The 13518-nt window shown below is 39.1% G+C and overlaps 1 protein-coding gene and 1 long non-coding RNA gene across 3 annotated transcripts in view; one reads left to right on the top strand and one right to left on the bottom strand.

The window, feature by feature from the left end:
- The window catches only part of myom3 (myomesin 3), a 65318-nt gene extending 52345 nt beyond the window's left edge, over positions 1-12973 (bottom strand). The window contains exons 1-3 of the mRNA XM_077599297.1: positions 12892-12973; positions 9386-9511; positions 3539-3643 (exon numbers count right to left, since the gene is read on the bottom strand). Of these exons, the coding sequence (XP_077455423.1) occupies positions 3539-3643; positions 9386-9492 (212 nt within the window). The 5' untranslated portion in view covers positions 9493-9511; positions 12892-12973. The remainder of the gene's footprint in view (positions 1-3538; positions 3644-9385; positions 9512-12891) is intronic.
- The window catches only part of LOC144073461 (uncharacterized), a 98626-nt gene that overhangs the window by 29954 nt on the left and 55154 nt on the right, over positions 1-13518 (top strand). The window lies entirely within an intron of this gene.

Raw genomic sequence — 13518 nt, 5'->3', positions numbered from 1 at the left:
GGAAATTCTCGGGAGTAAATTTAATAAAGCGGCATTGTCTGGGATTATTTATAGATCTGTACATGACAGCCGAGCGGGGATTTCTGCCCTCCTTCTATGATAACGAGATGCATTAAAATGTGGCAGATATGAGCCCCCATCCCCCAGAACGATAAATAAATCAACCTCTTCTCTGCCGTTTAGATTTAACAGGCTCTCAGAGGTTAAAACACAAGGCAGAGAGCATGAAAATGTCAAGGCCAATAAAAGGATTCCAACCCGAATAACGCAGCAGCTGCAGCAATTTAATTAACGAGACGAGATGACCCCAAAAAATAGTCTAGCTTTTGAATGGTTAACCGAGAAGCCAATCAGAATTAAAAACGAGAAAAAGAATGGAGCTGGTGTTAAAAATGTGGCTCACGGGCCGGAAGTGGCCCGCTAAGGGGTCCCATTTGGCCCGCGTGCAGAATTAAATCCTTTCATTTTTTTGGACAAGGTCGCCGCAAAACCAGATGTTCGTGAGTTGTGTGATTACGTGCGTGCACTTCGCTTCATTTTCTATCCGCAATCACATTTGTTCTTTCGCCCACTGCTGTCAAAACGGCACCTTCAATAGCAGCCAATGAGTTTTAAGGAACATTAAAATACCCTAAACTAACAGGAAATAACTGGAAATTCCCCCCAATAAAGCAGAAAGAGAAAAAACACCCTGAAAAGTCCCTCAAATTATTAGGAAATTATCCTTAATTTACCATAAGTGACCTGTAAGTACCCTAAAATGAAAGGGAAACAAAGAAGTCATGCAAAATTACCTTATTACCTGCTGTTTACAAAAATAGACTTCCAATTCAATTAAAGAGAATGTAGATACTCATCTTTTGGCAATTAGGGTTTTTTGGGGCTAAAAATAAGCTGGTCCGGCCCATGTGAGCGCTAGTTGCGTACCTGGCAACTTGTACGTTTTTCCCGTATTTTATACGTTTTTTGATCATCGAGCTCTTTCAGCAATAGACTGCTGCACCCTCATTGCACGAAGGAGTGCTTCCGCAGATCCTTCCTCGCATCAGCTGTCAGGCTCTTTAACAAAACAAATGGCTATATATATATATATTTATTTCAGCAACACGCTTATATATATATATTTATTCATGTATTTATTTATTAACTTACTTATTACCTATCAATTTATGTCTAAAAGGCCTTTCCTATATCTGCATTATCACCCTCTTGCTACTGTGACAACAAAATTTCCCGAATACGGGATGAATAAAGTTATACAATCCAATCCAATTGTGTACGCCGTATAACAACTTTTGTACGGGATTTTTTTTTAATTCGTTTTTTGTAAAACCGATCTCGTTTTACGCATTTCGGCTCTAATCCAGTGTCTCCTTTACTGGTAGCTGACGAAAATGTCATCGTCGACTGCTAATATTGATGATATGCAGACGTGCATTCGCCTTGCGCGTCAGCAAGCAATGTAGCCAGACAGTAAAGCTTTTAGCGTCATACAGCGATAGCTACAGAATCTTGAATTTTGTGCATACAAAAGGTGCACCAACTGATTGGGCGCTACGTCCACTTAGGGCGCAAAATTTTCCCCTAATGTGTATGCTTTATTATCGCTTGATAAGGGGAATTGCAATCATTAATAAGAAGAGCAATTGGCCGAGGTTGTCCGTTATGTAGTTGGCCCGCCATCCAAAATGAGTTTGACAACCGTCCATTAGAGAGATTGAAAAGAGGTCTGCCTAATGGCTCCTTTTGAGGGTCTTTTGGATGAATAAGGACACGTGTCCACACGCTGGCCTTCCGCAAATGGGGGACAGTCGAAAAGAGCCTTGCTTTCCGATGTTTTGTTCGCTACCGAAATGGAAATCCAGCTGTAATTTCATTCAGGGCGAAGGACCAGAGAATCCACTTGAATATTGTAAGCATCGAGTGGGTGTATGTGAGGATCATCCGGGAAGGAAATCATCAAACTCTCAATAGTTTGCCAGTTGGTGTGGACAAAAAGCTTCAGGGGCAAAAAAGATGCGGAACGGAATTTCTACCCCGTGGATTTGATTGATTTGCCGATTTGGAAATGTCGCCTTGAAGGCTTTTGATAAATGTTTGTGCATGCCACCACAATTAAATCTCCCGCTGGGTGCTCCCCCTTTTTAGCTATTGGACTTATTTGTCTACATTTTTCCACTTGTCCTTTAAGATCACAGGTAGTGTCTGTTGTATTTTAATATTTTCCTTCTGCTACAGTCCTAATATATATTTAATATAAATGATAATATGGTTATTTTTGCATGCCAATGAATCCAAATATAAACCTGATTTTGGCCCGATCCAAAACCTCAGGAATGTATTTAGGACAAAACATATTTTTTCCACAATTTGGACAAAGCTATACAACATTAAAGCTAAATATGAAGGGAATTTGCAAAAACCTTTTTTTTTTTGCTAATGGCAAATCAATTGTGCAGCACAAAATAAGAATGCAAACAAATCACGCTCAAATGTTTTATAAAAAAAATAGTCCAATGTCATAAATTGAGCTCTCTTGATTGTGATTTTCAAATTTTTATGCTATGTTCTGCAAAGTTAGTTTCACAATAGTATAGTACAGTAATCCCTCGAATATCGCTGATAATGTAGACCAGACATGTCCGAGATAATCGAAAAAACGCGAGCTAGGATCGCCCCATTATTACGACATACCATACTACGTTTTCGCGCCTATACAAAAATACAAGTACAATTCAAAAGTGTATTTATCAAATATTACAGTTATAGGCCCATGAAAAGACTAATGTATTAATATTGTATATTTGTTGCGGGAATATTTTGTCATTTATAGCCTTTAACTCAAGGGTGTCAGTCTCGGATTCGCGGGCCGCTTTAATGTCACCTTGATTTCACGTGGGCCGGACCATTTTAGATATAATATTTAGATTTTTTTTAATAAATGGATTAAAAGAACTGGATTGAAAGCCCTGAACATTATTTTTTTTATAGATCTAAAACAATGTTTATTTTAGCTTTTTTAAAATATATTTTTAGATTTTACAAAATGATTTTTGAACTAAAAACAGAAAAAAATGATTAAAAAATTACAATTATTGATTTAAAAGAGGGAAAATCAGGAAATTTAATATAAATCGATACTCCATTTTAATTTGATCCTAAAACAGAAAGTCGACACATGATTTACTTTCCCGGGCCACACAAAATGATGCGGCGGGCCAGATTTGGCCCCCCCGGCCGCCACTTTGACACATGTGCTTTAACTCTTTCACTGCCATTGACTGGTATAGAAATCAAATCCATTTCATCTGGCATTGATCACATTTCCCTGCCAATAACGGTAATGACGTCAAATCCAATCAAACTGGGGGACTTCATTTGACGCTTCAATATTAGCCAATAAGCTAATACTTAACAATAAAAAATTCGGCATCATTTTCACCCAATCATCTTTACTTGATACAATTCAAAATAATTCTCTAAGAAATTAGAAATGACACAACACATCTGTGACCCATTGGACTTGATTGTATCTTACCAGGTTTTATGTCGTGGGAGGTTTTCTATGTTCAGGGTCTCTTTAATGGACTTTGCATCAGGAAGGATGACTGGAAGGATTTGCGAGTATGAGACTTCTTCGTCACTGCGAAATGGAGAAAAGGAATGCAGTTGGGTTTTATCAGACCAAACATTAATCTCCATCTCTGAGCTTTAACTGAGTTTTTGTGATCGGATGATCAAATGAAGTGCCAGCAAAAGCAATGAAAAATCAAATATGTAATATAGCAGCAATTGCTTTTAACTAAGGATGTCCCGATGCTTATTTTTATCACTTCACATCCAATTTTTAGCAAGATATATTTTACCGATAACGATCCAATGCTCATGTTTTGGGAGGGTACTGTCAAACAAATCCAATGTTTTGGTTTTTTTTTTTAAATTAGCTGTCTTAAATGTCTGTAAAGTATCGTATTAAAGCCCTTTTAATCCGATGGAATTTTGGCAAACTTTGTAATATAGTCACAAATGCGTATTTTATTGTTTTTCCAGGAATCCATCAAATCACACAAAATGGCAGCCATGTAGGATTTATGAAAATCAAACTTGTTATTCCAAGAACGCAATCCTGCCTTAAATTCCTCGTTTTGACGAGTGGCGACACATAAAAGACATTCTTTCCCAAAAAATATTTGGGATTTTCACCCCTCTTTTCATGCCATATCCATTCCAATATTTTGCAGGGTCACAATTTTAATTAAAACAATTCCCTTCTATTCCAAGTTGCTTTTCTAAATACAGTAATAAACAGCGTTAGTCACATTTATCCTCCCACGTTCATTAATTTTTTCTCTTTCTCTCCATCATCGAACATAAAACGAGCGGGAAAAAAACATCGAAATTTAATTCCTTCGCGCGGCCTGTGCTATCCAGTTAAAAACAAAAACAAAATGACAGCTCTTATCATCTCCGACAGTAAGAAGCTTAAAGGGATCCTATTTTTCGACGGGGAAACTCTTGTGACAAACGCTCCAAAGTCAACAAAGACAAACAAAACAACGTAAACTGTCAGTAAGCGTGTCTGACAGGCAGCTAGCCTTTGAGATGCCAATAGCGCTAATGCTCCATGTCAGGGTGACGCTTGCGGATAAGCCGGCGAATGAGCTTCATCGCAACTCGTCGATATTCTTTACTGACACGCGTTTCCAGAGCCGTTAATCCAAAGTTTATGGATATCGTGCGACCCAACTCCAGCCACTCTTTGCCTTTTTTTGAGCACCTATTGCAAACAAAGCCTTCCTTCAAGAGGGATTAGCGCCAAGGACGCAACAGAGGCCTTGTTATGTCACACGGCGTGTTTGTTTTAGCCATTTCCCTTCCGCTACGAAGCCCTTTCGCAAAATCCGATCGGCTGCCTGACCTGTTTTTCTCTTAAGTGTGATAAAACCGATGAGCCTGTTTCGTACACACGATAACTTGCGGTCTGTAGGGATGTTATGTAATAAGGTAAAAAAAAGGGGCCAGCGAAGTGATCACGAGACGGATAAGACCATAACACTAAAGGCTATTTATATCTTAGCGAGAGTCGACTTCGCTTTTTATAATATTTGCTGATTGTATGCGATATATATTTTATGTATGGAATCCAGTGGCGGTCTGTGCATTTTCTCGTAGCGCCTTCAACGAATCAATCCAACCCTCAAAAAATATTTTATGGCTATAAAACCTCTACTGCAGGTCCAAGTAATCTGGGATGGGCTCCAGCACCCCCTGCGACCCTTGTGGGGATAAGCAGTTTAGAAAATGAATGAATTAAAGAAAATCGTAGGACAGAGGACAGTGAATCCTTAGATTTCGGCTTCTTAACTCGGTGAAAGAGTGGTTAGCGCATCCGCCTCACAGTTCTGCGATCGAGGGCTCAATCCCAAGACGGTTCTGAACTTCCGATGTTGAGTTTGCATGTTCTCAAGCTTGCGTGGGTTTTCTCCGGGTACTCCGGTTTCCTCCCACAGCCCCAAAACATGCATCTATGCTGCTTAAATCGCAACATCTTTGTACTTGCCGTTACTAGATCTAGTCATGACGAGGAAGCAGGCTGACAGACCCCCCTGCAGACAATAGACAGGCGTGTAAGCTTACACCCGAGAACCAGTGTCCATTTAAAGCACACAAAAATCAAGTTCGCTGACCTTTGCAGGCCTTCCGGCCAGAGCGCCCTTTTTGTGGTCCATGTCAAGGTCATGCGAGGGCATCCTTGTAACTGGAGAAACAGACCTCCCACCCACCTCCATTTCTTTAATCCATAGATGACTGATGCGCCCTTAGCATGGTGGGATACAGTAAGACCAGCTGTGATGGAGAATGTTGTCTGTATATATGTCTCTTAGGGACAGTGTAGATTTCTAGGACCACTGTGGGTTTGACGGACTTTCAAAATTGACGATCCCACACAAGAAATTGTCCCAGAAGCTCTGAGGATTGTCAAAATGCGGGTTTTCATATTCCAGTATATATTTTTTTAGGGTTTGAACACATCGTCAAATGTTTCTGCCCTGTTATTGAATCTAGAGTGAACACAGAAATGTCAAAATGTAAAAAATCTGTTCCTACTGTGAAATCTGATCAGTTCTGTTTAATCAGGCGTCATAAAATGTCTTTAAATGATAATATTTTGTCTGATATGCTGTGAAAGTCCTTCACTTTTTTAAATGGTGATGCATTGTTTGAAATTGGAGCTTAGAATAGCCAGAATTAATAATAATAATAATTTGCAGAATAAGCGTCTCAAACCTGAGGACCAAGACAAATATTTTATGGCCCTTATCTAACACCCCTTTCATTTTGTCTTTTATGATGGGAATTAAAAAAATTGTTAGAAAATATATAATAAAATAATCATTCATTTTCTGAACCGCCTTATCCTCACAAGAATCGTGGGGGTGCCAGAGCCTATCCCAGCTGACTTTGGGCAAGAGGGGCGGGCCTATTGCATGGCTAGAATAATAATTTAAAACAAAATGAATTAATTTCATGGTGGAAGGAAAATGTATATAATGAAAAAAAGATAAAAACACTCATAAAAAAGCCACTTGTAATAAAATGAGTATTTCTATATAGTTTTCAAATTCTAAACATAAAAAAAAATGTTACAAGAAATTGTAATGAATTCCGGTGAAAAGAAGAGTAAAGAAAAAAGGATTTTAAAAAAGTATATTGCTCTGGGAATTTTATCATATTTTTTTCATAAAACTCCTGTGAACTCACAAAGCTTAACTCTTTTGCTACCATGACAGCCAATGACTTAACACCAGGTAATAAAATGGAATAAAAATGTTAGAAATGTTAACTGTAAAGAGAGCTGACTGATTATTTAGTCTGTTTTATCCAGCGGTGGTGCGTGACTTTTCCAGCGACGCCTTCACCTATGTCTGAATCAATCCAACCCTCAAAAACTATTTTATGGCCATAAAACCTCAATTGCAACTACAGCTGCGACACATAAAAAATCATCAATAATAACCTCATACAATTGAAATGTTATTTAGGAATATAGCCATATTTTACTCACCAAAATCCTTTTTAACTGTACACAATCCATCCTCCTTTCTTCCTTCTTTTCTATCACCATCTAAGCTAATGCTGAAAGTCGAGCCTAACCTGTTGTATTTCTGGCATACGTTTTTATTCGATTTAGTGCTAAAAATGTTCGTTCCCGGTTGTGACAGGCTTGCTTGCTTTGGAGTTGTCCGACCTTTCTTAGTTATGTCCAGCTTTTTTTTTTTTCTTGAAAAGTCCGTCTTGAAAATGGCTTTAAATCAACACAACAATATATTTGCTTGTGCAGCTCGCTCCAAATACAGCCCACTCTATCACTAGCCAATCATAGTTGGTGAAAGCGATGACGTATCCCTACGCCTGCGAGAAGGCAATGACGTATCCCTACACCTGCGAGAAGGCAATGACGTATCCATATGCCAGCGAGAAGGCATTGTGGTGTTGAAAACTCGAAATCTGATTGGTTAAAGCAACAGTCTTATTGACGCTTGTTTAATGCAGCGAAGCCTGCAGAAATGATTGTGAAGGCCTTGAGGCAGATTTCTGACCCTGGCAACAAATAATGGCTGAAATGTGATTGGTTAAATGCTTCAATATGAAAACACACATCTGGAAGCAGTGCAACCAGGGGGAAAAGCAATGAAAGGAAGCTAACAGACAATTTGGAATTATTTAGCAAGTATTGATGGACAAAATATAATATATGATTCAGATATTTCTTAGGCCAGCAGAGAAGGCCTTGAAGGCCTTGACGGCACACCACTGGTTTTATCATATTTAGTTTTCTTTACCAACAGTTGCGTATTAAATATCGTCGAGTGGCACCAATGTTAAAAAGTGTTTGTTGTTTAGTCATGAAATATAGTCCCACATATTTACCCAGGTGTGACAGTGAGCTTCCGTTACGAGCTTCTAAGCCCCCAGGCATCACTTTCAACCAAGCCCCTCGTTTTACAAATAGCTATGCAAATCCGTGTGCCACTTCTCGTTTTTCTTTTTGTTTGAAAGCCTGGGAAAATGTCTTTGTCTTTTATCACTGCACGCAAGCAACTTCTGCTTTTTTTTGTTTTTTTCTTAAGGGTCTTAATTTTGTTTCTTTCTTCTATGCGAAGACCTCCTTTTGAGAGGCCGGAGACGTTGAATTATGTAGCTCGGAGCCCGCGGCCTCTCGCAGTATCGCTCCGACGCGCCGATGCCGTTACATGCATATAAACGGGTAAACAAAAACACGTTGGATTGTTTGCGCTTTGCTAACTTTAATAACAGCTTCCTCAATTTCCTACAGAAAGGGGAAATAGCAATAGGGGGAAAAGTGTTGTGTGAGTAAACAGCGAGCAAGCGCCTTTGAAATCAAATCTGGAATTCTTCCTTTCAAAGAGGAAGTTTTACAACGCCGCCTCCCTGATTTGGTTCTGGTCTTTGGTTTTAGTTTTTGATTTGTGTGTCTGCGTTGTATGCGTTTGAAGCTCATCGCTGACAGGCCTTCGGGCTATGCTTTGAATTTGGCGTTTATGTTACATGCCGCTTTGGGTTGTTGAAATTTTTAGGTTTGAAAATAGCCTGATAAATGGTGTTTAAAATGGATATGATCTTGTATATAATGTAGTGTTTTTGGCAATATGATTCATATCACGCCTCATGGGTCACAATTTGATCGTGATTAGTCTAACCATACACTAAACTTAATTCTAATTTTGTATTTAAGTTTGATACCGGCCGGGTTGGCTGTATTTGCCCCGCCTCCACCCTGACTTTCTCTATCGATGGGCTGTTTGCTTTTGTATTTCCTTCAAAATATTCCGAAAATGATGCACACAAATGTCCTCACAATAGGATAACGCACGACCACTTGCCAACGAGAAGTAGTCTTGTATTAGCGATCGCTCCGCCATTCGCGCTGAGTGACAGGAAAAAAAACTGAAAAAAATGCAACGCTCCGCCCAGTGCTCGTAGATATCTGTTATACACGAAAGAGATGCGGCAAAAAATGATAAACAGCCTCTCATGTCTTGGCCACCTGGCTTTCTCGTATCTCGAATTTTTTCTCGTATCTAGGGATAATTATTTGCTCGAAATTTTACTTGTATCTCGAAATGCTCGTATGTCGGGGTGCTCGTATGTCGAGGTACCACTGTAAAATGTATTTCTGAAAACGGCGCTAAAGTAAACATGTTTTTATGTTGGACCAATTATGACATCTTCTCAATTTTTAGAACAGATTGGCTTTAATGCAAACCAGCTTTTGTGAAAACCTGCTTAAATGCAGAATTATAAATATGGGGGAAAAACATCTTAAAGGCACAGGCACTGTGGTGTAAAAAGACTTTTGCACCTGGAGGTGAAAGTCTTCTTGTTTCTGTGCGAGGACAACTTCAAGCCTTGAGACATGTGGGACGACTCGTCCTCCTGCTGTCGGCACAATACTGTCCTGGTTTCCATGGTAACTTCTAACTGCCACCTGTGGAGATGCGGGGGAGGAAAATGTTCAGTGTATTTCTTTGTTCTGAAGATGCCCAAAGGCTACATAGAAGACTATACTAAAGGTTGGCCACAAAATGAATGTAAATCGGTCATAATATCTGCAGGATTTAGAAGCACCGCATGCATTATTTATATAAAAAGGGGGATTATTTTGTCACAATTCTTCAAATGGTCCACATTAAAATTTCCATTTTTCACCACTTTTATTGTAATAAGTGAATACAATTCTTTAAAGTTTCACCCATAAATCCCATTTAAGAGAAATTCTCAAAAGTAGAATTTATGTCAACAGTATCCATTTCTTTTAATTGATCCCAAATATGTTAAAATATTATTTTCAAAAGATTTAGTAATTTTTTTTGCCACCTATAATTCTCGACGACAATTTTCACTAATGTTATGTGAAAGCCATTTAAAAAAACATTATACTAAAAAACAAAAATCCTTATTAAAAGCACAAATTAAAAACTGACAAACAAAATTAAAATCACGATCAGCTATTTTTAGTCTTTCACCCACAATAATCCCATATTTAATATCATATTTCATTATCATTTAATTTATCTTGACCCACTAAAACACGGAACTTTTACATTCACCATTTTCCATCCTTTTGACCGTTAAAGTTTTCAAAAATTATTGCTGCCCAAGCGACAAGTGTTACCATTTTAGTCAAGTTGTTGTGACTCATCCTCAGTGGGCTGAAGTGTTTTCAAGCGGGTGAACATGTGTTATTTGCGACCCATATTAAATGAATCATCCATTCCTTTTTACCACTAATGACTCTCCCGTTGAGATCCGCTACCCTCCTCGCCGCCATTAATCATACAGTACAGCTGCTCCCAGTAAGCTAATGATCTTATGTAGCCAAATAAACAAAATCAGGCCACTGTTGAGTTATTGATTCTTTCACCCGCGTCTCCAAATGGCGGCCATTTACACAAATGTTAGGGTTCTTGTCCAATTAATTCTCGTAGGGAGCATGTAGGCTAACAGGGTAATAGGCTAATGTGCTAGCCCTGTTGGTGTCGTTTGTGTTAATTGACTGGTCTATTCTGACTATAATAAATGTACAGTCTACAAAAGTAAAAAACAATGACATAAAAATTGGATGTCTGAATTTCCAGTTTTGGGAAGTTTTATTTTTTCAAAGTCGAGGCACCTTTAAATAAATGACGCAACATAACATGTAAGCTAATAGGCTAATGTGCAACCCCTTTTGGTGTTGTTTGTTAATTGACTGGTCAATTCTGACTAATTATAATGAATGTACAGTCTACAAAAGTAAAGTAAACAATATGACATAAAAATTGGAAGTTGAAATTTCAAGTTTCGGGAAGTATTATTGTTTCAAAGTCGTGGCAGCTTTAAATAAATGACGCAACATAACATGTAAGCTAATAGGCTAATGTGCAACCCCTTTTGGTGTTGTTTGTTAATTGACTGGTCAATTCTGACTAATTATAATGAATGTACAGTCTACAAAAGTAAAGTAAACATTATGACATACAATTTTAACGTCTAAATTTAAAGTTCTGGGAAGTATTATTGTTTCAAAGTCGTGGCACCTTTAAATAAATGACGCAACATGCGTGCAATTGCAGGAAGGCCGCGACATGTGGGCTAATAGGCTAATGTGCGACCCTTATTGGTATTTGTGTTAATTGACCGGTCAATCCTGACTAATTATAATGAATGTACAGTCTACAAAAGTAAAGTAAACGTTATGACATACAATTTTAATGTCTAAATTTAAAGTTCTGGGAAGTATTATTGTTTCAAAGTCGAGGTACCTTTGAATAAATGACGCAACATGGCTTGCTTTTGCAGGAAGGCCGCAACTTGGATACTAACGGCAATTAAAAAAAGACTCAACAGAGGACCAAAAGACAAACTATTGTCTATTCTTGTTGTTAAGGGGAGTCACGTCGCCTCAACTGCAAACAAACTCGTTTCTCAGTCTTCTCCCCTGTGCGCCATTAAATTCTGCATCCATTGTGGCTATCAAAATAAAAGACTAATAAGAAAAAGTCAAACTGACTGTGGAAACAAATTAGGACTCGAGAGAAGCGAAAGAAAGAGAGACCTCGTCGACAACATTGGCAGTCTAATCAGTGCAGCGCAGGTGCAGCCACCGCGGCTCGGTTAGTTTTATATGTCAACGAGGCTAACTGGGTGCTCTAAATTACGAGTAACCTTTAGAGCGCAAGACAGGCAGAAAATCAGCATGTGCTAAATCACATCCGTGGATATTAACCAATTCTACTTTCACAAAAAAACACACCAAAAACCCGTTGGCATTCACGGTAAAATACGGATTTGTCATAGATGTGCGCCAATTCCAATGCTAGGTTCACGGTCGATTGGTCGCCGGTCTTTTGGTCGCCCGGAAGGTAAGTGATAATTACCATTTAAATCGTTGCTCAAATTCCCTAAATACAAACTGCGAATGACTATTTAGTCATACTTAATGTCCTAGTAATTATTAGACTAAAAGAAAAGCTCCAAATTTCCCGGACTTTTATTGTTTTTTTTTGGACAACTTGTAAAGACCCTGACTGAGGTAGCTACTTAAAGGGACAACACATGTACATACCAACTCTTATACACTCACACGTCGGCTTAGTGAAACTGTTCATGGCCATTGTTGGCTTTTATTGATGCGTAGACTGTGTTGTTTTACCTTGTTTTGTCGCCGGTCTTTTGGTCGCCCGTTGTCGCGGTCGGGGCGACCGAAAGATCGGCGACCAAAAGACGGCGACCAAAAGACCGGCGACCAATCGACCGCACACGGATACCGAAATGGAGCGAATCCTCTGGATCTCAAAGTTTCACTCGAAAGAACCTCTCGCAGCCTTTCACAGTAAAGTACTGATTCGTCATAGATGTGCGCTAATTCTGATGCTAGGTTCGGTAGCGATATGGAGCTGAAATGACACCATAGTTACATTATGTAAAATATCAGCTTTTCTAGAGCTAGTTTCCAACCGCTGTTGAACCCAGAGAAAACCCGCGCAAGCCTGAGGAGAACACGCAAACTCCACACAGTGAGGCTCGACCTGGGATTTAACCCTCGACCCCAAAACTGAGGCCGACGCTCTAACCACTTGTCCGCCAGGCTACCTTAAAAAAAAATGTATTTTTAAAAAATAATAATCTATTTGTTATAGTATTTGAAAAAATGGCACAATACAACAACACAAACTGCCATCAGTTCAACACTAGTCATTAAAAACCCCTTAAACACTATAGAAAATGCATTTTCTTCAGAAAACTAGCTCATTTTCCCACTCCACATTTTCGATAGTCCTCATTTTCAGTGCACATTTTCTGAGAAAATGTTTGGGTTGAACTCACCCGTTTTCTCAAGGAACCAGGTCGAACGAATCCTCTGGATCTCAAAGTTTCACTCGAAAGAACTTCTCACACAGCCTTTCGCCGTCTCATCCCTTTGTGGTCCAACCAGATGAAGCAACACAATGCTCTCACACTGTAAGGTTATCAAATATAGACCCATGACACGCTTACACACTCCCGCACATATTTATAAACAGTAGCCAGGTCGAATTATAAAAGACTTGCGCTGGCAATGGGATGAGTGGAACAAGAGAAGATGAATGACCAGAGCAGCTGAATGGAACAGCTGGAATGCTCTCGGGACAGCGACGGGCTTCACATGTCTTCTTGATGTCTTTCACTGAGAGAAAGATATGTTTATTTAATACGGTAGAGCCCCTAACGTCTAGTTAGTACAAAGGCCTCACTTCGCCAACTATCTACAACTGTCTACAGTTGTTTTTATTTTTGGTTTTTGCTTCGGAAAAATCTCTGAAAAGTAACGGATGCCATCAAATAGACCTTTTAGGTACTCGATTTTCTTTTGAGTGTTATTTATAAGCGGCTAAGTGGCCACCTGCCTTGTGGAATATATGCCGCACATTATGAGCTGGGTTTTCCAGGCCCGCCCGTCTCATCATGACACCA

The sequence above is a fragment of the Stigmatopora argus genome, chromosome 4, assembly GCF_051989625.1.
Source record: "Stigmatopora argus isolate UIUO_Sarg chromosome 4, RoL_Sarg_1.0, whole genome shotgun sequence".
NCBI classification, from domain to species: domain Eukaryota; kingdom Metazoa; phylum Chordata; class Actinopteri; order Syngnathiformes; family Syngnathidae; genus Stigmatopora; species Stigmatopora argus.
This window is presented reverse-complemented; position numbering and strand designations above follow the sequence as displayed.